This window comes from Dipodomys merriami, unplaced genomic scaffold (genome assembly GCF_024711535.1).
Source record: "Dipodomys merriami isolate MVZ:Mamm:240054 unplaced genomic scaffold, mDipMer1.0.p SCAF_1, whole genome shotgun sequence".
NCBI lineage: Eukaryota > Metazoa > Chordata > Mammalia > Rodentia > Heteromyidae > Dipodomys > Dipodomys merriami.
This window is the reverse complement of record NW_027202270.1, coordinates 68516098-68538619: the sequence shown is the minus strand read 5'-3', so window position 1 is coordinate 68538619 and position 22522 is coordinate 68516098. Positions and strand designations below refer to the sequence as shown.

Below are 22522 nucleotides of genomic sequence, written 5' to 3'. Positions count from 1 at the left end.
CAGATTCAATAGGAAGTTGGAGTTACAAATGGAGATTATACTGCAGCACAGTCTAAAGGAATGTAGAATACACAAAGAATAGAATATCAATTAGATACCACTGTGGGGAACTTGTTGCTGGATATATTAACTTATTCCTAGCTAATGCCGTTTCATTCTGTAATCATTTTCATTGTCTCCCTATCAATTTTTTTCCTCTCAAATTCATAGTAATTTCATAATCCAAGTAGCTCTTCATCTTCTATCTTGTGGTGTACTTATGTGTAGCTAGAACTCATTATAAAGGAATATCATCAATGAGTTATTCACTTCAGATTTCTATTGCTTATAGCACAAAGTACAATGATAGCTTTGAAATGGTATTTTTTGCAAGATTCAAATTTTAAAAGTACTTCCATCTTCAATTATTTCTAAAAGCAGAAAGGGAGAAAATTTAAAGACAGACTTCCTAGAAAATTATGAAGGATTTTTTTTCTATTTTCTTCATTATCCCTTTTCTGCTTGTACTTTTCCTCCTTTCCTATCCATTCTTCCACACAAGCTATAGACTGTAATTATAATCAGTATCTATGCCCAAAATTCAAATGAAGAATAAAATATGAATTCCATTGTAGGGGAAAGAGAGAATTGAGTACCATGTTCTGTACTTTACGAACAGAATAGTTTTGAGTTGTTTCATCTGAAGTCTTGACTAAAGCTATGGTTTACCTGGATCATAAGAGTTTTTGAAGATTAATGACAGATGAAACAAGTCCATCTAAAACTCTAACATGCTATCCAAGTGTAACAGACTGGATATAGACAGTGGGTTCAGATATTAGAAGGTTTAACAGAACAAGTCAAGAATCCAGCTGCTGATTATCTCAGAGAGAAGGCAAGAATTTCATCAAAGAGTAGTGAAGCCAGAGACTCAGACTTTGTGGTGCCAAGGTCAGATGGGGCCAAGAACAAGACCTGGGCCGTGGTTAGAGAGTTACTAGGATTCCTTTAGTTCCTTTTGCAGAGGCAGTTTTGATCTCTGAGGTTGCTACAGGTCTAAGCTTAAAAGAAATCTTACTCTATTCTTTCTTCTCTAAGGCTAAGGGAGCAAAGAGTTAATTATCATGCTATATTCATATTTCTTTCTGAATTTTCCACTTGGGTTTTTCCCTTAATTAGCCATCAGATGAAACTAAGAATATTTATTATTTATTGTGTGTATTAAATTTTATGTCTTTTCATCTTAATTTTTAAAATGGGGGAATTTACTACATTCTGTATTCTTGCCTTTTAGGCAATATTATTGTTGTTTTATTGTTTTCTTGTATTTTTTTTTTTTTTTTTAGTTTCTGGCCTCAACTGACTTTGGGTCAATTACTCTTCATTAAAAAAAAAAAAGACTTAAAAAAAGTTTCTGACTTATTTTAGATTAACTGGAAAAAGCCAACAGTTTCCCATACACTTTTCTAAATCTTAATTCCTTTCTTTCTTCTTTTATCCAATTTAACATATGATACCTATACATGCCCACTTGTTAGTAGTCAAGTTACATAGGTTTATTTCAGGGCTCTATAATAACTTACTAAGGTACATTTTATAAAATGAATTAGTTGTCAATCCAACATGATTGGTGCCCTTACTTAGGTGCACACGGTGAGTCATTGCTATGGCTCTACATCAGCTCTTAAGGAATCCTGATATGCATTTACCTGCCAATTTCAATTTTGCTTATTAGCTACAGCGATGGAATAGATTTGGGGAGTTCTAAAGTTTTCTCCATTTTAAGCCTTTTTTAACCGGCATAAAAATTAACTGCTAGCCAAAGTATTCAAAAAGAAAGTGTGTTCTAATAATTTCTCTATTTTAAAATCATCATTTTTACACAAATGTAGGTAACTTACAATTTTATATTACACATGTTCATATTCATTTTATGTGTTGTTTATTTCTAAATTGCAAATGCCTAAAACTAGAGAGGGACTCTAATTCTCCTTTCCTCACAATAGAAATATTGACATATTCTCTTTCAAGAAGTATATCCTTCTCAAAAGAATGTTGAACTTCATTAAAAAAAAAACTGGTTCACCTGCACTAAAAATGATCCTTGATAATATTCCTCAGCTTTTTGATATATTAAGGAAACAATTTAATTTTGTTTTAAAGTAATGATGCTTGTAATAAATCTGTAAGTTTTAGAGCCTTTTATTATATATATAATTATACATAATTCAGAAACATATACACATATATAAAATTTTAGGGTTTTAGTTCTTTTTTTCTGCTTGGCTCACCTATACTTTCTCCCCCTTTTGCATTCTCTTTTCTTCTCTGTTTACCCTTTGTGTCTTTTCCTTCCTTCCTATACTTTCTTATTGTATTCTAAAGAAAACAAGACAATGCATTTCTCTATCATAAAGACTGTGCATTTTATCTTATTTATTTTTGGGTAACAAACTAGAAAGAAGACACAATAACTTTTTTTTAAACACTGTCTTTTAAAATGTAAAAAAATAGTATATGTGTTCTGCTTACTTAGATAAGGTACTTCTAATATTCTTAATTATGTATGAATAATTAATCTAGGTTGACATAATTTTAGATGAAACTTCTAAAACTGTGAGAGAATATATATTGCTAAATAGAACAGGGAGACGACTTTATAGCACTGTTTTTCCCGATTAGAAATTCTAATACAAAGTAAAACATGTAGAAGTTGCACAGTTTATTGGGGAGTTTGTTTTCATACTTTTGCATGTGTTCATCTGTAAAAAGCATTTCAAGATGTAGCTTTTTACTGATTCTACCTTGGTAAAAATCAGCTAAAAGCAACCGTCATTTGCTAATAAATATTTTTATTGCATTTTCTAACTCTTTTTCAGGACATCTGAGTTCATCTTTGGTTCCTCCTTCTAAAAGAAAAAGAAAGAAAGGAAGGAAGGAAGAAAGGGAGAAAGAAAGAAAGAAAGAAAGATAGAAAGGAAGAAAGAAAGAAAAAAGAAGGAAGGAAAGAAAAAAGAAGGAAGGAAAGAAAAAAGAAGGAAGGAAAGAAAGAAAGGGCTTGACCCTAAAATCACTTCTGGACTTCAAAATTATGGCTGCTTGGAATTGAAGGTTCAGCTGCCAGATTCTGTAGTTTGCAGAGGGACAGTCCTAACTATATAACTTGAGTTTGTAACTGAAAAAAAAAACAACAACCAAAAAAACCCAAAACAAAGTATGTTTATTGCAAGTAAGTATACTCCCTTTGTTACATGGTATGCAATTAGGTGCATTTGGAATAAAAGGTAAGTTGAATTAGAAGTCTCAGGGACAAGAATGTACTATTTTAAAGCAGGGAGTGTCAGATGTTGTTTTTCAACCCACTAAGAGAGGGTATTTCACAGGTAATTTCTTAGTGCTGATGTTAGTTAATTATTAGCTATCATGCCCCTCCTCCCATTCTAAGTGACTATCTGCTGGCAGAAAGACACAGCTAGGAGTGTTTTGTTTCATTTGTCCTTGGAGTTTTTTATCAGCATCAGAAGGTGGACTGAGCCAAAGTTAGAAGAATTCTAGAGCTAAGCAAAAAGCGACGTGTTTAACAGCCCCCATTAATTGGGGGCTGTTACATGATTAACTTGAGAAAAACAGAAGAGACTGATTTCTTTACAACTCACAGTTGGATGCAACACACTAAAAGTAATCCTGTAAATTATATTTTAAATCTTCAACATATTCTGAGCAGATAAAATAGTGGCATGATTGACCAAACTCCTTTTAAAAGTACACATATTACGATGCATCATAGTTATAAACAGATGGTATTTGGCCTCCTTCCTATTCTCAACATTTGGAATTTCTAAACTATGTGAATTAAACAATAATATTTTATAAACATACAAGGGATTTTGCTCACTGCTTTGTTAACATAGAAATTATACAATGCTGACATTTATTTAAATTTTAAAAAGTAAACAACAGTGTGCATTGAAATAAAGCAAACTAAAATCAACACAGAGGAGTATGTTCTGGGTGCATATTACCTACAAGGAACTGGCCTTTTTAAAGGAAGGCACAATGGGGTGAAGAACAAATTGTAGCTCAAAAGGGCCTAATCCTTTGTACTCTAAAGGCTCATTTAACACCTCTCTGTAAACAACGGATATTTATACCATAATTGGCTATTTGACCATCAGTGTTCATTTACTACATAACCTGCTATTATGGAGTTAAAAGAAGTTCCCCTTCATTGGCTGTTCAGCTTTCATCGTAGTGAAAGTGTCCTCGCAGTTTTAAAAACACTTACACAAATGGAAATCAGTCTGACACTTGTACTCAGAATGAGAAACATTATCATGATATCAATAAGTACATATATTTTCTTTGAGGGGGATATTATTGCCAGAAAGAAAAGGAAATGTACCAGCTCTTAATGTCATTTCCTGAAGATTTTTTTTTCTTCTAAAATTATCACTTTAACCCTTTAGCCACAGTTTGGAAGGGAGACCCATCTGCTGATGTGATGCAAAGTAGAAGGCACTTGGTTTCCAAACACTATTCTCAAGATTTGCGAAGTTGTGCTGTGATGAATAAATAATGAATCAGATATTTCGATCTGTTTTATGATTTTTGAAAGCCTTGATTATGATTGTTTACAGACAGTCTCTTCTAAGTATACTTCCCATGTGTTCTTGTTCAGTCTTCCAAGGGCCGGCTTTTGTAGGCCACCCTGTCTCAACTTGTCTCCTATTTCAACCGATCCACTCATAGATATCTCTATTATTTGATTTAATATTTTATTGCAAAGGTGGTGTACAGAGGGATTGAGGTTACAGGAGTGAGGGAATCAGAGTACATTTCCTTTTAAACAGTGTCACTCCCTCCCTCATTCTGTCTCAACCTCATCTTTCAGCCTACAGTCTGAGGACTATTTGAAATCCTACTTGACAATCTGAAGTGATAAGTATCAGAGATGACCACCAACCCTCTAGGCTAGTGTGTCAACATTTGGTCACTAGTAAGCCTCACTTTTGCCCACAATGGCTATTGGTAGAAAAGCAGGCAAAAATGATGTACAATCTATGTGGTTAGAAGAGGGAAAATCACTGGTGAAAACAAGGATGAAGGACATTTTCCTCTTATGTATGCTGGTCTAAATGTGTACACTGAAATACTTAATGATAAATACCACGGCAATTGCGAGGGAGGCCTCTTTAGCAACTAAAAGCCTCAAAATATTAAACATCTTCCTGAAGTTTTAGTAAATCGAAGACTAAATAAGGGGCAAATCCACGTCATGCTTCTAAACAGTCTCCTCTCTAGATGGCCTTTTAAATCATTTTCTCATTCTTCCTTTAGAACCAATTGGTGACAGGAAGAGAAAGAAAGTATACAATAGCAAGTTCGGGGCTAAAGTGAAAAAAGAAAGAAAGCACTCTCACAAAACGCGATCTAAAATTCAAAATAGGAATCTATCAGAACCCCAAAGACCGAGAGGTGCAGCTGGAATCCTTGCCTATGGAATCTTGAGGGCCCATGTCCACGTCCTCTTCGGAGTTTACTGAAGTTGCATTTGTAAATAACGACATGTGCAGGGGATGGAGATCCCTATTTCTGGTTTTGCTTGGGACATCGTCGCAGCCCCTCTCTGAAGTTCAGTCAAATACTCTGAGGAGTTCTGCCCGGCCCTGGCTGCACTTCCTTTCAGGACTGCCTGACAGGGAATCTTCAGCTTTGCACAATCCAACAAGCCTAGTGGTGGCCACCTGCCGTGTGTGTGTGTGTGTGTGTGTGTGTGTGTGTGTGCGCGCGCGCGCGCGCGCGCGATCACGCGCGTGGACAGGGCGCGTGCTAGTGTGCAAGCACGCCAGTGCGCTCGTGTCGGGTGTGCGTGCTAGCGCGGGTTTGCCCGGGAGTCCGCAGCTCGGTGAGCGCAGCGGCTGCCGAAGCTCTTGGGCTCCGAAACTTGGGAGCTGCCGCTCGGGCTCCCGCTCTGCCCGGGTTTTCAGCTCAGCGCTCCTGCAATGCCCACGCCGCGGAGAAAGAAAGGTTGTCTAGAAAGAAGTCTGTGACCTCTACACCCCCCTCCCTCAATTGCTCGCCCCCCCCCCAAGAAAATGTGCCCAACTCCCTCCATCCACGCGGGACTCCGCCGCGCCGGGCTCAGGAGGCGGGCGCCCCCGCTGAGCGGAGCTGGGGCTCCTGGGCCGCTAAGGAGCTAGTTCTGGGGACGAGGCCGCCAGGCTTCAGCAGCGGAGGCGCCGCCGCCGGGCGCCTGGGGTTGGGGTTCGGAGTTGGGCCAGACAGCCCAGCGCGCAGGGGACGTCGCGGCAGCCTCCAGAGTTGACTGGGCGCGTTAGGCAAAGTGGGCGCACGGTAGGCAGCTCGCAGTCCGGGCCGGGGCCCGGGGGCCGGGGGCCTGGGCGCGCGCGCTCTCGGGCAGAGGAGCGCCCGGGCCCTGGCGGAGCATCTTCTGCCTCCTGCGAGCGCTGCCGGCCATCTGGGTGACCTGCGAGTCCCCAGACTGCAGCGTGGGGCCAGACCCCACCGAAGGCGGAAGACCCGAGAGGTAGGGAGGGAAGCTGAAAAGAGTTAGTAGCAAGCCCCAGACAAGGGATCCTTAATTACAGATTAAAGGCAAACAAAACCAGACACAATTTCCATGTGTCAGCTGATGGCTGCGACAAAAGGAAACACAGCGCTGGGGCGGGAGGGGGGGGGCTTCTAACCTACCCCTCCCCTTTTATAATGTGTGCAAATGTAAAATGCATTAGGTAGTGACTCCGGGTAGGTGGTGCCCGGGGCCAAATCGCAGCTGTACAGCTTCATGGTGTAGGAGGACAGTTTGCTGAGGTCTAGGGAACCTCGTACAAAGATTATAAATAGTGTGCTCGAGTACATTTTGCTTCTTTAAACTTCATTACTCATACATTTTTAAGTTTTAAAATTTGGTGCTTAAAGTGTTGCGATTTATTATCTTTAGTAAAACCCTAACACACCGCACGCTCACAACACACGCGTTTTGCTTTGAGTTTTGTAGATTCCATTTTATTGGCTTGGTATCACAGCATTAGAAACACAAGGGAAAAGCCAAACCCCCTAAAAGCCAGGGAGCAGAGCAGCGAGCACAAGTTCCTCTTCATGGCTCTGTGGCTCAAGTGGAAACAGGAGAGATGTCTGCTGTGATTCTTTTCCTTTTAATTAATCATGATCTCAAAACAATTTCCACCCTGTCTTTGGCAATACCGTACAGGTCGGACTTCATGATGTCCTGAATGCCACAGCAAGTGTTAAAACTGAGACCTTAAAAGGCCATTCACAATGCAAACCTTTCCTCCTGCTCCCTCCTCGCTTAACACTAAAACTAGAGAACCAATGATCTCAGCTGATTACCCAGAGCCATGCTAACCATTTCATCCTTTAGTATTTTCTCCCTGTTGCCAGGTCAGCTTTAGTAATAAAGGGCTTGTCTCTTTGTTAGCAATCTGTTTTTCAGTGGATAGAATGCACCAGGTTGAAGGCAACAAGGCCACACCACTTAGTCATTTTTACCAATTTTCCTCCTTGTAGATGTTTTCCCATTTTTCAATTGTATTTTTTTTCCACCAATACTATTTCCCCCACAGCACATGGGGTAAAAAAAATTTTTTTCCAAGTTCTTTTCCATGTGGTTCCAGTTAAGTGATTTGCCCACACCCCAAATAATAGTATTTGCATTTAAGATTAATAGCTGCATATCAGTAACTCTTAAATACTTTCCGATCCATAATTTCAATTTAAATGATCCTGACATGATTGGCCAGGCAAATGCCTGAACCAAGATGTCTGTGGACTGGTTGCCAGCCAGATGCCAGGCACACACTGCATAAGAAGACAATTAAGTTTCTTTAATTGTAGAAGGCGGAGAGCCTTCTTTCTCACCTTTCCAGAAATTAGATTAGTACATTAACAAAATAACACAAACCTCACAAGGTTTCAATCCCTTCTCTGCTTTCTGATTCATATTTAGAGAAACTTTAAACAATCTTCTCTTAGGCATGTAGTCTTGTGATTTAGCCACACCCTCTCCACTTTTTGGCTTTATCCTTCAGTAACATAAATAAGGTAAAAAAAAAAAAACAAAGTAGGAGTTTTCTTCTTCTTAGAGTGTTTCTGTGTTTGAGTGAATCCTCCTGTACCCACTGATTTAGGCCAGTTGTTGTTCGTTCGTGTTCTTACCACCCACCAAAGAACAGCACAGGATTTAGTTTATATTAATAAATGATGTTCATGACTAGCTTTCTAAATGCCAGCGTTATGATTTATTTTTTTTAAGGGGTGGAGAAAGGAGAATGGCAATAAAACTAGTTCCTGTCATTCAAAAGTTTTGGCTTTCACACATCCATCTTAGATTTTTTTTTTGTCTCCTGTTTGGTTTTATTTTTTGAATAGATCTTTTACTACTCTTTAAGTTACCCATTATCATGGGCTCAAATATTTGTTGTCTGTTGTTGCCTATGGATTCAAACAGTGTTTAAGTGCTTGTAAGTGTCCTTATTTATCCCTTCCTCCCATTAAGAATTTCACAATAAATCCCTGCACCAAATAAATTAGAATCTGCAACTTCAGACACCCAAGGAAGAGGCCATTAATCCACTTAGTAAAATACCCAGAACTCCCCCTCTCAATTTCAGCTCTTCTTAATGTAACATTTAGTAATTGCAGCTGGCTCCTTACACTTCCCTCCCTCCCTTTTATTCTGAATCATATTGGCCTTGTTTAACCTTCATTTCCTCTTTTACCCCCCACATTCGTTCACATACTTTTCTTTGACCATGTTTCCTACTCCTCCTCCCCCTACTCCTGGATTGAAGCAATAACTAGAGCTTTCTAAGAGCTTAATACTTTCTGGTAAAATCCAATTGGACCTCCCCATTCTGCTATTAATGCTTTGTACAATTTTTATGCATTCTTCACTTGTATAGTTACTGCTCTATATTTTCCTGATTGATCATTAAGTTATGCTGGCTTTTCAGAACTGCTTCCATAATCCTGAACCAAAGGCTTTTTACTTGGCATGCTCTTTGCCTTTGGAATGCCTTTCCTGGCAAGGACAGGCATTTTGGTTTGACTACAGTCTTAAATTACAATTCAAAGCTAATTTGTTCACCTAGGCTTTCTAATATGAGCAACGCTGCTTCTCACCATTAAATGCTCCATGATGTTGCTTGGTTGGAGGGTGTGTTTTAAGTAAAAGATGTAATGTACTTATATTGCACTTGATTATCAGTTTTCAAAAACAGCTGCATGCTTTGATATCTGTGTAAGGAAATATCAGGAGATAATATACCACTGGTATTTATTACTCTATAATTAAGGACGTGTCACTGTTTTCCTTTAAAAAACCCTATTTTCAGAAATTCATATCTCAGGAATAAATTTCCCTATGAATTACAGTCTAATACCATATTGCAAGTATCTTCTTTTTAGGTTATCCCTCCCCTTCCTTTTCTTTCTGGGAAAGTGAGTTTCAGGATGTAATTTCTGGGTTATCTACTGGGCTGAGAGGAAGCAGGCCCAATACCACACAACTGAAGATGCGGCTGCTGCTGTTGCCACCTGCTCCCTCTCCTCCTCAGCCCTTTGCTCCAGGTGAGAAAGTGGAGCTACCATTGTAGCCTTATATCCATATGGATGAGTAAATTCATCAGTTCATCATTTTCAAGGCAACAGAGGACAGTCAGTTTCTCAGAAGCACTGCAGGTGCCACAGAGTCAGAAATTTGCAAACCCCAAATCATTTCTTTTCCATTACTAGAATACATATATGTCCAAGTGAAACATGAGATAACTCAAAGGGTGAACCAATGCAACAGAAATACTCATTAGACACTATGTTGGAAGTGAACTTTACAACTTGGGGAAGAGGAAGGGGGAGTGGCAGAACATGAGGAAGGCGGGTACGACTGCTCAAAAAATGTGCTCATTATCTTAATTATGTAACTGTAACACCTTTACAATAAAATTGTAAAAAATTCTACAGTAAGGTATTCGCAATGTTCTGGTACTTTTTTGTTTTTTGATATTGAAAGGAAGAAAAGAAGAAACAGGTGTGTGTGTGTGTGGGGAGAACGTTTCCCTCTTTTCTAAGGCCTAGTTTTGATGAGTGGAATTGACTACAACCAAAAGAGTCCCAGGAAATCTGAGTTCCTGACCAACTTCCACCACAATAGGACCCAAAGCAGATCAGCTTTTGTATACCAAGAGGTCCAGGGAGCTTACCCAAATATATTACCATTCAGGGAATGGGAAGCATGTGATAGGATGTAGAAGTGAATGCTTCCCTGAAAACAGAACAGTAGTTATAAAAACACTTAATGCACTAGCCACAATTTATAGTCTTTTATATCCATTTTGACACCAACAATGTGGACCACAGCATCTCTGCTTTCCTTTGCACAAAGGCTACACAGTCCTTCTGAATCACTACAATGCTCTGATCTCTAAATATACCAGTATATGATGCTTTAATTTTCTCATTGTGAGTGACAGAGAAAACATTAAATTTTCAAATACAAAGGCCTCAACTTTGCTAGAGGTGGGTTATGCGAGTATGTATTCCTAGGTAGAGTATAGCTCCTTCACTCTATATCCATCTGCTATTCAAATAGTAACTGATAGGAGAGTAGTTTAAGCATTTTAGATAATCTCCTAAAGTCATCACTTCCTTTTATCAATGCATGAAGATAAGGAATTTCTCCTAGGGTGAACCTCATGATCATAGAGGTATGGAAGAGGATATGTAATCACTCAGATAATGAATGATACTTAATGTGCTGACCCCAAATTCTAGTTGGGGAAAATGGACTCAGGGTGAAGAATCTGATCTGTGAAGCCAGATGTGACTCCCATGCAACCAGGGCATCCTAAAGGGTGAATTCCCTTCTCCTGTGGGGATTAGGATATGGCAGGGACAGGAGACAGGGAAAACCAGCAATGTGGTTAGTGGTCTTGTTTAACATCTGCCTTCATCTTCCTGTCAGTGACCTTCAAAAAGGAGTTCATATAGATGTAGTTTCCCAATTTGTATCTGTAGCGCCACCGGCATCTAATGGAAATAGTGATCAATCACCACCCCACCCCTGCTGCTACCCCAAAGAACCCATGGACTTTCAAGTCTGACTTTCTTTCTCCAGAGTATGACTTGTTTTATGACTTGTTTTAGTGTTGAAGTGATACTCTTGGATCCTGGTAAGCACAGGGAAGTTGTCCTTTCTTTCTTCTTTTTTGCTGGTCCTGGGCTTAAACTAAGAGCCTGGGTCCTGTCCCCCAGCTTTTTTTGCTCCAGGCTAGTGTTCTACCACTTGAGCCATGGCTCCACTTCCACTCCTGGCTTTTTTGGTAGTTAATTGGAGACAGGAATCTCACAGACTTTCCTGTCTGGATTGGCTTTAAACCCTGATCCTCAGATCTCAGCCTTCTGGGAAAGTAGAATTACAGGTGTAAGCCACTGATGTCCCACTGGGGAAGTCTTCTCATGCAAAAAGTCCAGACTGGCTTCTGTCACCATTTGAGGGAAATGGTTTTCTGATACAATCAATAGTTACCAAGTGAAGGCATGTTAAGAATGACATACTAGAAAAAATAATTTCCCAAAGTATTCATAACTTCTATCAAAAGCTATACCTATTAATTACCATTCAAGGCATGTAAGAAGCCATAGAGTAGTAATAAGCCTCTGTATACCTAGCTTAAGAAACAGGTTAAATGTACAGTGAATGTGACTCTCCTCATACATAATCCTTTTCTTTCTACCTTAAGGCCTCTGAAGTAACCATTACTGTAAAATCCATAGTCATTATTATAAAGTAGGTGCTGATGCCTATTTTATACAAATAAGACTTAATCATATATTTACATATTTTTGAGCAGGAGGTAGACTTAAGTGTTGGCCTTAAAACTTTTCTAGTTATATTTTAATGAATACCTTTGAAAGAAAGGGCATTGTATTTGTTGTCCTATATCTCAGTTCAGATTTGAAGATAAAACACAGTTGAAGATTTATAATACAGTATCTTCATGGTTAAGTTCTGATAATAAATATTGACCAGTTTTCCACTGAAACAGAGAGGCAGTTAAGTGATCCCTGTCAATATGTTGTATAAGAATAAGAATTACAGAAAATGTCAGCATTAAGGCACAATGACTTGAAAATTCATTCTATCACCCACAGAAAGTATCTTGACACTTAAATTTCTTTTGAGGTTCATAATATTTCTGGGTAGCAGATGCTTCTCAAAACCAGATTTTACTTTTAAAAATATCAAATATAATTAACACCTTCTACATAAAATGAAATCTTTGTTTCCAGATGCATTTCAAGGTGTTGAAATTTATCTATGCTGCTTTGTATGACTAAGCGTTTCTACCGATGTATGGTAGCAACCACCAACTTTGTGTGACCTGTCTGAAGAATTAAGAATGAAAGGAGGACATTTAAACTTAGCTATCAAACCAGGATCTTCTTGAGAAAGGTCCTTTGACATCTTCCACTAGTACTGTGCTTGAACTCAAGGCTTTGAGCTTGCCTAGCTTGCTTATTCAGCTGATGCTGTACTACTTGAGCCATGCGTCTAGCCTGGGTTTTTCTGGTTACTTTTGAAGATGGAGTCTCACAGACATTTCTGCTAGACTAGCTTCAAATTACAGTCCTCTCGACCTCAGTGTTCTTAGTAGCTAATATTACAAGTGTGCTACCAGTACCTAGGTTGAAACCCATTTTTTGAGGCATTACGGATCAATTTGTCCTAAACAAGTAGGTTAAGGACTGAATTTAGGAACAAAAATTTTTATTATTTAATATTATTTAATATAGAAACAAATAACAAATATTGAATAATCATTCTAGATACTTTGTCAGATTTTGATAACAACAAAAATTTAAAAGACAATGATTTACTTTAAAACAATAAAAGTCATTGAATTAAGTAAGAACAAAAGATACATGAAAAATTTTCAATAACGCATACTAAAAACAAAAATAATGTGAGCATTTGATTTCTTCTATAAAACCAAGGGAAGCAGGAATTAATCAGTCAAGATGGAATCCTAGTGATCCACCAAGACTAACAAAATAACAATTATCTATGTACATAGGTACTCACACAGATACAGTCATGGCTTTTGCAGTGTTCAGAATTCTACATTTATAAAACTATTGCTTAAATGCATTAGAACCAAATCTGAAGGTATAGTTTTCATGTATCATAAGGTATATGGGAAGGGAATGATGGGCATAGGTAAAGACAAAACAACTTGAATAATAGGTACGGGGAAAAAAACCCCTATGTACAGGTCACATTCATTATTATACTTGCCCCAAACCAGGATTATATTTACATATTTTGAATGTACTTGCTGAACAATATTTAATTTTCCTCCACCAGTGGGTAAGGAAACATATGGATAGTTGTGCATATGGGATCTTTATCTATCATAATATTTTCAGGATAAAAATGCACAGGAAAACGAAGCATTGTTTCTTGGCTACAAGATCTATATTATCTTAGAATATGTCATCTGTGATACATCTCGTTAGAGGGCATAAAGTACAACCTTACCCAAGAGAAGTATCTATGAACTTCTTATTCATATTTATGTATCTTCAGTTGGCTCGGAAATGGAGCACCTCTGCCAGATTGCAAGAGGCTGGTGGTGTGGTGGCCCATCACATACTACGGATGTCATACTGGATGTGGAGAGGAATCTGTTCAAAGACTAAGTGTATAATTTCTGCTTTTTCCTTTATTGAAATTCCAGGACTTATGGACTGAATGACTTTCATTGGTCTGCAAGGCTGCCTCTATCCTGACAGTTATGCTTTGCTCCCTGACTTTCACCTATTTCCTGCTTTTGCTTTTGCCACACAGTACATGGACTCTATTAGACTTTGATGCCATAGTCTACTCCATCTTGAATGCTTGCTAGAATTCTCAGTCTTCTGGAAGCCAGAGAGAAAGCACTGGCCCTTATCTGGCTATCTCTCCCTGGTGGGTCCTCACTGTGCAGTGCATAGAAGGTATTTATTTCAAAAGCTAGGGAAGTTATAATTTACCTGTCAGTAAACAGAAGATGGTTTATCAACAGACTTTACCTTAATGACTACAAATGTTTACCTCCTGCTTTTCCAGAATGCAAAGAAAATCTTGGAAATGTCATAATATCTTACAAACATTTGCAAAACAGATCCATGTTCATCCAGAATAGAAACAATTGAATTCGTTGTCTCTGACAAGGAAAATGTTCAGTGAGAAATATACAGATAGATGCACATACTTCTACGTAAATGAAGATGCTAATTAAACACTGCAGTAGGCACTTTATTAAAAATTTATTTCACAATCTAACCATTTAAAACATTTTTATATCAACAAATACAGAATCAGACTATCAGAATCATGAGTGATGTATCTTTCAAAGATTATATTTGTAGCTGGATGCAGATATTTTTGAACAATATTTTAATCAAAACTGCTAGTTTTGTTAGAAGTATTTTGATTTCTCTATTTTGACTCCTGGAAAAAATTAAAACAAGTATCTCAGTGTTCATTTTATGGGTGAGAGGGCTCCACTGACTGTATCTGCCATGTTTGTTGGAATTACAGCTGTTTATCTTGCAACTTTCTTTAAGATTAATTAAATGCAAATGTAACTCTGTGAATCATGGGAATACCTGCCAGACTTCTTATTAATACCTTCACTTAAAAATTTCTGTGCCAAAGAGTCATTAATTTGCTAAAGGAAAAATGCTAAAGCAGCCCTTTGCCCACATTTTTGAGGTGGCTGCCCAATTAGTTGGGGCACATTCGGAGCCTGCATTCAGACCCTGTGGCCCTTTGAGGACACAGGAAGACTCCGATGATAACCTGGCAACCCAGGTAGAAACCCAGCCAAGTGTGAGCGTTTGAAGCTGCAGTTTGGCTGCCATCGTGTCGGCAAAAAGAAAGAATTCAGGCACCATGTCATCCAGTACAAAGGATAAAAACGGATTCAACCGGAAATTCAATGTGGCACCACATATGGGATACATGAGTGCGGTTATACAACAGGCCACATATTTTTTTTGAACAGTCTCCTACATGTGATGCCGAGGACATGTGTAACCATCATAACGTCTCTAGGAATCTGTATTTAATTTGAGTTGGGGTGGTGGCAGGGATTGGAGATCTGAAGCCGCCACAGGTTTGTGGCAGATGGCTCTGTGTCAGCTATGACAAGCAGCCAGGCTCAGCTTCCTCTGCAGATTTTCTTTTCTCTCTGATCAGGTAAATATGGGCACACTCTGGAAAGTTCTTCAGATTCTGCCTTAGGCTGCAAGTTTGTGACTTAGCCCCATCTGTCACAAATCTTCCTTAGGTTCTCTTGTAAGCAGAGACCTGAATTTACCATGTAGGGCTGCCCAAGAAAACGGAGCTATTTCACCCTGTAATAAGGGGGAAAGAGGGAAGAGAAAGCAATGAAGGAGCATGAACCACTGAAACATGAGAGAAAGTTGAAAACTCATACTGCAAATCTGCATCACTTATATTTCAAAAAGCCACCAACTAAGTGGTTCTTGAGTTCCATCTTCTCAGGAAATCTCTGTTTCTGATTGGTTTAAAGTGTCCCTATTAACTAAAGGGAGAAGCTACTATCATTTTTTCACAAATGAATACATTCTTTTCTGTGTGTGTTTCCTAGTTTATGTTATGGATGATTGCTATTAGAAGTTTATCATCCAACTTTTAACTTTTATAAACATGAGGTACACAATATTCTTAAAGCATGTTTTTGCTAATGTGAATTTTACTTTTAAGCAGTGAAGACACATGATAAATGCCATTTCTATTACAGGGAATTTATATAGTACTTTACATTTACAAATGGGTTTATATTCATTATAGCACTACCTCAGGGGGGAAAATGCTGTAACTATGAAAAAATTCTTCTAGATTTGTAGATCAATCATATAGAAACCAAGAAACCACCTACAGCCAGGCTGCAAGAGAAGAGCAGAGAAAGACACAAACAAACTGACATAAAATCAACCTACCTACTGTACTGTTTCTTGCTTTTATTTTATATGGACAGAGCAAAGAAAAACCAAAGTAAATAAAAATGTAGGCAGGAAGTGAAAAAGAAAAAATGAAAAAGAATGAGAGGAAGAAAGAATATATACACACACACCTACACGCTCTCTCTATATACATATATACTCACACAGACACAAACACACACAAATATGAGGGAATGTTTGAGACATAATTTGCCTTCAATTTTGCTGGTACAATTGAGAGAATTTAGTTCTGAAAATGTCACAAGCACTTAAGTTTTCATTTTCAATGAGAAAGTATGGACTTTGGAGGAGTGCTGATACCATTGAACAATACTCTGTTCACATACTCTGTTCACATCTAGAATGTAAGCTTTTATTAAAAAGGGACTCTAAAGAAACCCGTCTCTTGAAAGAAACTTAAAGTGGCTTGGCTGTGGTTCGGATAGATGTAGCCTGACATAATTAAGACAACCACAAATGGCTTTTCTGGGCATTTCATCTGAATTATAAGCTTAATAATTGTTTGGAATTAGTTTTAGGCAGAAATCTGAAAATTATTTTCTCTTCCTAATTACAGAAGATGATAAAGTTCTCTGGTCTGTTGCAATACTTGAAGAGGAAGACAAACTAAAAATCAAGCTATCACCTGAAAAACCTTTAAAGAAAACTATGTCATTCTCAAAATGCAAATGAAAGAACATTATTTCATTCCTTTTTGCCACACAGAATATTGTTCAGTTTGTAGATAAAACTAAAGGGTAAACAGGGTAAATTCTTTGTTTCTCCAAGTGTTGTCTATCTCATAGAACTGCTTCACTGAACATACTCTAGTTCTGTTTTCAACACTGACAGAGTACTATTGTTTTTAACATTTAAAAATAAAATAATTAAAGACTATACTATCTGAAAGAATTAAGTGCTAAGCTCAAAGAATAGGTGAAAAATTTCAAGAGGTAAAAATCATACAGTAAAAAAAGGGGCAAAAATTGACAACTTCATGATACAGACAGATTTGCTTGGGGTGGAAAGGGATAACTATTGTTAGTATAAAAGTCAATCTATGACTTGTGAAAGTTGTGTTCTAAAGAAGATGTAGGAGTCTAAAAAAGTGGACGAAGTACAATCAATTGTTTCTATGCAATTAGATGGTCAACACATGTATCTAACAGGGAGAAGAACATACCTTAAAAGTTGAAAGTATAATATGTTTTTAAGAAGTTATTTTAGAATTCTAAGATTAACAGACATTTAACTTGTGCATACATTGGATTTCTTTAAAGATCTTAAGAAAATCGTGTGTATATCAGAGAGAGAGAGAGAGAGACAGACAGACAGAGACAGAGAAAGCACAGACAAGAGAGGACAGTTGAATACACACAAATTGATATGTTAGTACTGAAATAATTTCAGAGGAGAAATAATGGACACAGAATTCAGTACTAAAAGGAGTCACTTTAAGAAGAAAAAATTGTTTCTGCTCTTCAGTAACTAGCATTCTGTTTCAAATTCTGCCCCCCAAATTCGTCATATTGAAAGTATAATGTCTCATGTGAGAAGAAAGCCAAGTGTTAGTAGCCTTATTCCAGTCATTAAATTTCTATGTGTGAATCCATATGAAAACGCCTATCCTAAAGTGAACTCTATGTGAAAAGGAGTTAATATGATTTTAAAATGTAAACTTTTAACAACAAAAAAGAAAAAGGTGTAAAATTGTAAAACGAACAAATTAAAGAATTCAGTGACATTCTATACTTTTAGATCTTAGAAGCATATGCTATATAAAAGCAAAACAACACTGTCCAATGGAATAAATCTTATAAAAGCCTCACATTCTCTTTGCAGAACACACAAAAGATCCTCTTCAGTTGTATTAAAAAAAGAGGCAAAAAACTACTTTGAATAAAATAATTCTTTTGTGTGTGGGGAAAGCAAATGTTACAATGCATATGTGCACTTTTACAAAACATAAGGTGAAAAATTATCATAATTTATTGTATCTTTAGAAGGCATTATTTTGTTTTGAATAGAAATCTTTTTTTCTTTAAAAATCGGGCCAATTTTGCTCCTTCCTATAACTTTTAACTCCACTCTTTGCAGAATGGTAGTTTCTCCTAATAACTGCCTGATAAAGCTCTCAACCGCTTATAATTTTGGACTAATTTCTTTGATTTTGGAGATTAACTTTTAGATACAAAACCACTAAAATCTCTGAATTAGGACATACATGAAGGCATTTACAGATTCATAAATAAAAATCTATGGTAAAATACTTACATTATACAGAGTACATTTTTCTAAACACTTATGCAGGAATTACTAATTTATAAAACCTGAAGTCTTGGGATTTTGTGATGTACAATCTAAAAATATATGCATGTACCAGCATGTAATAACTCAATGAAGTAATGTTTAAAGCGTAGGTATATTTTAAGCTATATGAAAAAGAATTTTGTATATTAACATCATACCATTAAGTAAACATTTGCTCACAATTTTTCCAGAAGTTGTTTGTAAAACAATTACAGCTATGTTATGGCAGTAACTGTATTAAAATACTTCAACGATAGAGCTTCTTTCTTTTCTCACTAGAGACAACTTGTTGCAATAACTTTTGAAATGGTTAAAAATTCACAGATGTAGAATAAAAGAGTTAACAAGGCCTAGCCTAAAGAAACACTTAAAAAAAACCAAAACTGATAAATTCTGATGATAGAAATACATTCGTAAATACTTCACCAAAAATTCACTGGAAACAAAAAAAAAAATCAACATTTTTTTTGAAAATAGGTTCATGTCATGTGTAGAAAATGCATCAATTAATATTTCACAATCACTTTGACTATCTCATGGGAAACTATCCAATGTGTGTTTTATACAAACAAAACTGATATTGAACTTTAAAAATGAGGAAACACTGGGGCAAACGTTGGAGGCCTACATTCTCTGTGGGGCTTCGTGTGTAGATGATACAATGGGATTGACTCACAGAGTGATCCTGAAGCCTGGAACTGTGCAGTCAGCATTTTAAACTATTATGAGCTACCTTCTGAACCATTGCCAAGTTAATAGACAATGAAAGATAATGAGCTTGAAATTGGGTGTTAAATTGCATTTTTGGTCTCTCTCTTTTTCTTGAAGTTTAACTGTTTCCTGGAGAAACAAAGTCATGTTTTGATATATCACTATGTAAATATGTATTTTAGGCCATGATGAAGGAGAAATAAAAGGCAGAGAACTGTACTTCATGTCGAAGGTTATATGCGTAACATAGGAAAATTAAAATGTTATAAAACTCCTAAATTGTAAACTATACAGAATGTGTACAAAATGAAGATATTACATTCAAAGAATATAAAAGGATATTACTTATGCCCTAGAGCCACCTTTGAAACTCATAAACCAGATTTATCCTACTTCAATTACCTTGAGCTTCAGTAGGGCCTCTTTGTGTGGCTATTTCAACAACGTAAAATTTTTGATTCATATAAGGGACAGGATAATGAACGAGGGGGCTGAATGATGATGCTATTTATATATTCTATTTTCCTCTTGCCTTTGCCACTCACAGATGAGACTGACAATCTTCATTCTAAACAAACTGAGGACTTTTATGTCATGTTATTAAACAAGACTGGAGAAATATTCAACTTTTGAAAGTCATCTTTATAGTAGTTCAAAAAGCAAAACCAAATTTCACTAATGTCATTCACCTGAATTTTTGAGGACTCAAGATTTCATTATGATGGGAAGAAAGGCTTGTCCTCATTAGTATAATTGTAGAATCTCTTCTTTACTTCCTTTTAAACTAATGAGTTACATTAATCCAGGTTCATTTTTATAAGCCTCTTGGGGCTAAATGTAAAGGACAGTCATCTTAGAAAACAATAAATTAAAAAAAGCATGTACTGTGCATTAAGTGCACGTACTTCACAAGACCTAGGTTAATACAACTGGCATCCAGTTTAATTAATCCTTGTTAGTGTAACAACTAATATCCCTCCCTAGCATGTTTCCTTTAAACATTAGTATGTTAATTAAATGTTTTTTTTAAGATTTTTTTCTTTGTATTTCAATATGGTATTTATGCCACATAAATCTCTTCTCAATAGCTACCTTATAGAGATGTTGCCTTACAATATCTGGTCTCTTGCAGAAATTCTGGAGTCTTTTTGAAAGCTGTTCAGGTGTAGAATACAGATATTCAGCTGCAGGAAAAACAGATACATTTTTAATGAAACAAAAACCTCAAAGCACACACTCGATATTAGTCACTTTACTAATTAAAAATGCATATTGCTCTGTGCCGCCTCATGTTTTACATTATTTAAGCATGATTTTATAAGGTTACCTCAGCTCACAAGGATGTTTAATGCTAAATAAGACTGTGTAGTTGTGCTGTTTAGACATCTCCTCTGGGTGATTAAAATACATTATTCTAATGTAACACAATGCATATGTGATATATTTAGTGATGAGGATCTTTTCAAAGAACTGGTACTATAGCCGTATGTACCCTGTACAACAGTTGCATATTATTAACTAGTCAATTGTTTAAATAATTTGGTGTGACTTTCAGTCCTTGATTTTTCTCAGTGTATATCATTAAAAAAAATCTGTAAGCAATTGGAGCTACACTGACCTGCTTATAAAAATCTATCATTATGGGATGTGTATGCTAACAATGAAGAATGCTATTTGAAAACTGGCTTTTCTGTTATCTTAAAGGAACAGATGGTAAATATAAGCTTACTCTAATGTATTAAAACACATAAAATTTTCCTTAACACTAACATGTTGACTTGCCAAACAAACAATTGCTCCTGCCTAAGTTTATTTTCAAACTTTCTAAATTAGCATGAATCATGTATTAAATAATCACAACAAAGACGAAAGCACATTAAGGCAGCTACCTGGAAATATTTCGGGATAAACCAAATCTTTGGGACAAAGTGGGTAACAACCACAGTACACAGCTTCCAACCTAGAGAAATTTTAGAAAGAAGATACAAACATATTTTTAAAAAGCCATTAGCATTATAGACAGAAAGTGGTTCTATTTGTCTAAGCTAACAGTGTGAGCTCAGAGTTAAGTGGGACAAAATAGAAGGTCGGCAGTACAATCCTAAAAGCAGAAGTTGCTCTTTTAAAAGATTTTATTGATCATATACAAATTTCATAGAACAGAACCAACAGCATATGTTTTGTTCACTGAATTAATCAAAGCTCAGCGCTGTATTTTTTTGTGTTTTTAAAATACTGTTTAACACATTTTATCATCAGCAGATAAACACATGTAACAACATAGTAAAGTATGGACAGCTTTTCCTAATAATGCTGCAAAGATTCAGAATGTTCATTTAAAAAATGTTTAAATAAAATAGCAATTACTTAACTTTAACACTGAAGCCATAGAAATGACTGAGGCACTTTTAAAAACAGCAGAAAAAAAAATCACAAGCTGTTGTGACGGGGCATTTCATTTTAAGCTCATGCTTTGAAACCATTTGTTATTATGCAAAATGTAAATCTTTGTTCAAAAAAAAAACTCATGAAGATTCCTTTAATGAAGATTTTGATTTTTGTACTAAAAATTCAACCACACTTTCTTTCCATTGTATCAAGAAAGTATAATTGTATTATTAAGCAAATAAGCACCCAAATTTTACATTGTGAGATTTCCCCACAGACACCTATGGAAAGTTTCTGCACATGACCATGGGAAGGGTTAAGTAGAGGAAAGGTATTATCTCTAGATGGTTGTGTTATGACCACATAATGGCTATTGATCTGACATGTAATAAAGATACCACTGCCATTTCTGTTGGCTAGAAATTATGCAGTGAAATTCAAAACATTCTTTTATAATATGTTTATTTGATGAGAAACTTTGAATTGCATCCAAAATGTTGACCAAAGGCAGAATTTATTTTGAACTGCAGATTTTTTTCAGCCCAAGAATTAATTTGAAGTCATGTCAATGTTTACCTTGTTTATTTACAGTGACAAAATACATGAAATTTAAACTGTTTTTAAGTGAGTGCTGTTTTCTGTATTTTATTACCCTAAACAAATTAGTTTAAAGGCAAAGTATTTACTTTGAGCTGCAAAATTTGGAGAAATACTGGGCTCCAAGTTTTGATTGAGAATTATGAGAAACGCAAGATAACAACAGTAGTAGAAAGGCAAAGGCTCTATGTACAAACTATTAGTTTCAGAATCCAAATTAATAGTTAATTTTTTTCTTACATATGTGGTACAACACATAGAAATCTGTAATACATACTCACATATATAAACCATACTATATTGTACTGTAAAATATTAAGAAAACTTTTTCACATATAAACCCGTGATATATTTCATGAACCACAAGAAAATATGCATTTTATCCAAAGACATTCAGTTTTTAAACACTGTGCCAACAGAAAAGCAAATGCACAGGAACATTCTCTTGTAATTACATAAAATCAAGAGTGAAGTCACAGGCATTTCA

The 22522-nt window shown here is 36.4% G+C and overlaps 1 protein-coding gene across 7 annotated transcripts in view; it reads right to left on the bottom strand.

Annotated features, from left to right (window-relative positions):
• The window catches only part of Gtdc1 (glycosyltransferase like domain containing 1), a 388745-nt gene that overhangs the window by 11242 nt on the left and 354981 nt on the right, over window positions 1-22522 (bottom strand). For 6 of the 7 annotated variants that reach the window (XM_070023661.1, XM_070023653.1, XM_070023643.1 and 3 more), the window contains 3 exons: window positions 20940-21010; window positions 20143-20234; window positions 12857-15417 (listed from right to left, as the gene is read on the bottom strand). In XM_070023661.1, coding sequence (XP_069879762.1) covers window positions 15334-15417; window positions 20143-20234; window positions 20940-21010 — 247 coding nt within the window. In that variant the 3' untranslated portion in view covers window positions 12857-15333. Of the gene's footprint in view, window positions 1-12856; window positions 15418-20142; window positions 20235-20939; window positions 21011-22522 lie in introns of those variants that run through there. The other variant, XM_070023690.1, reaches the window with a different exon arrangement.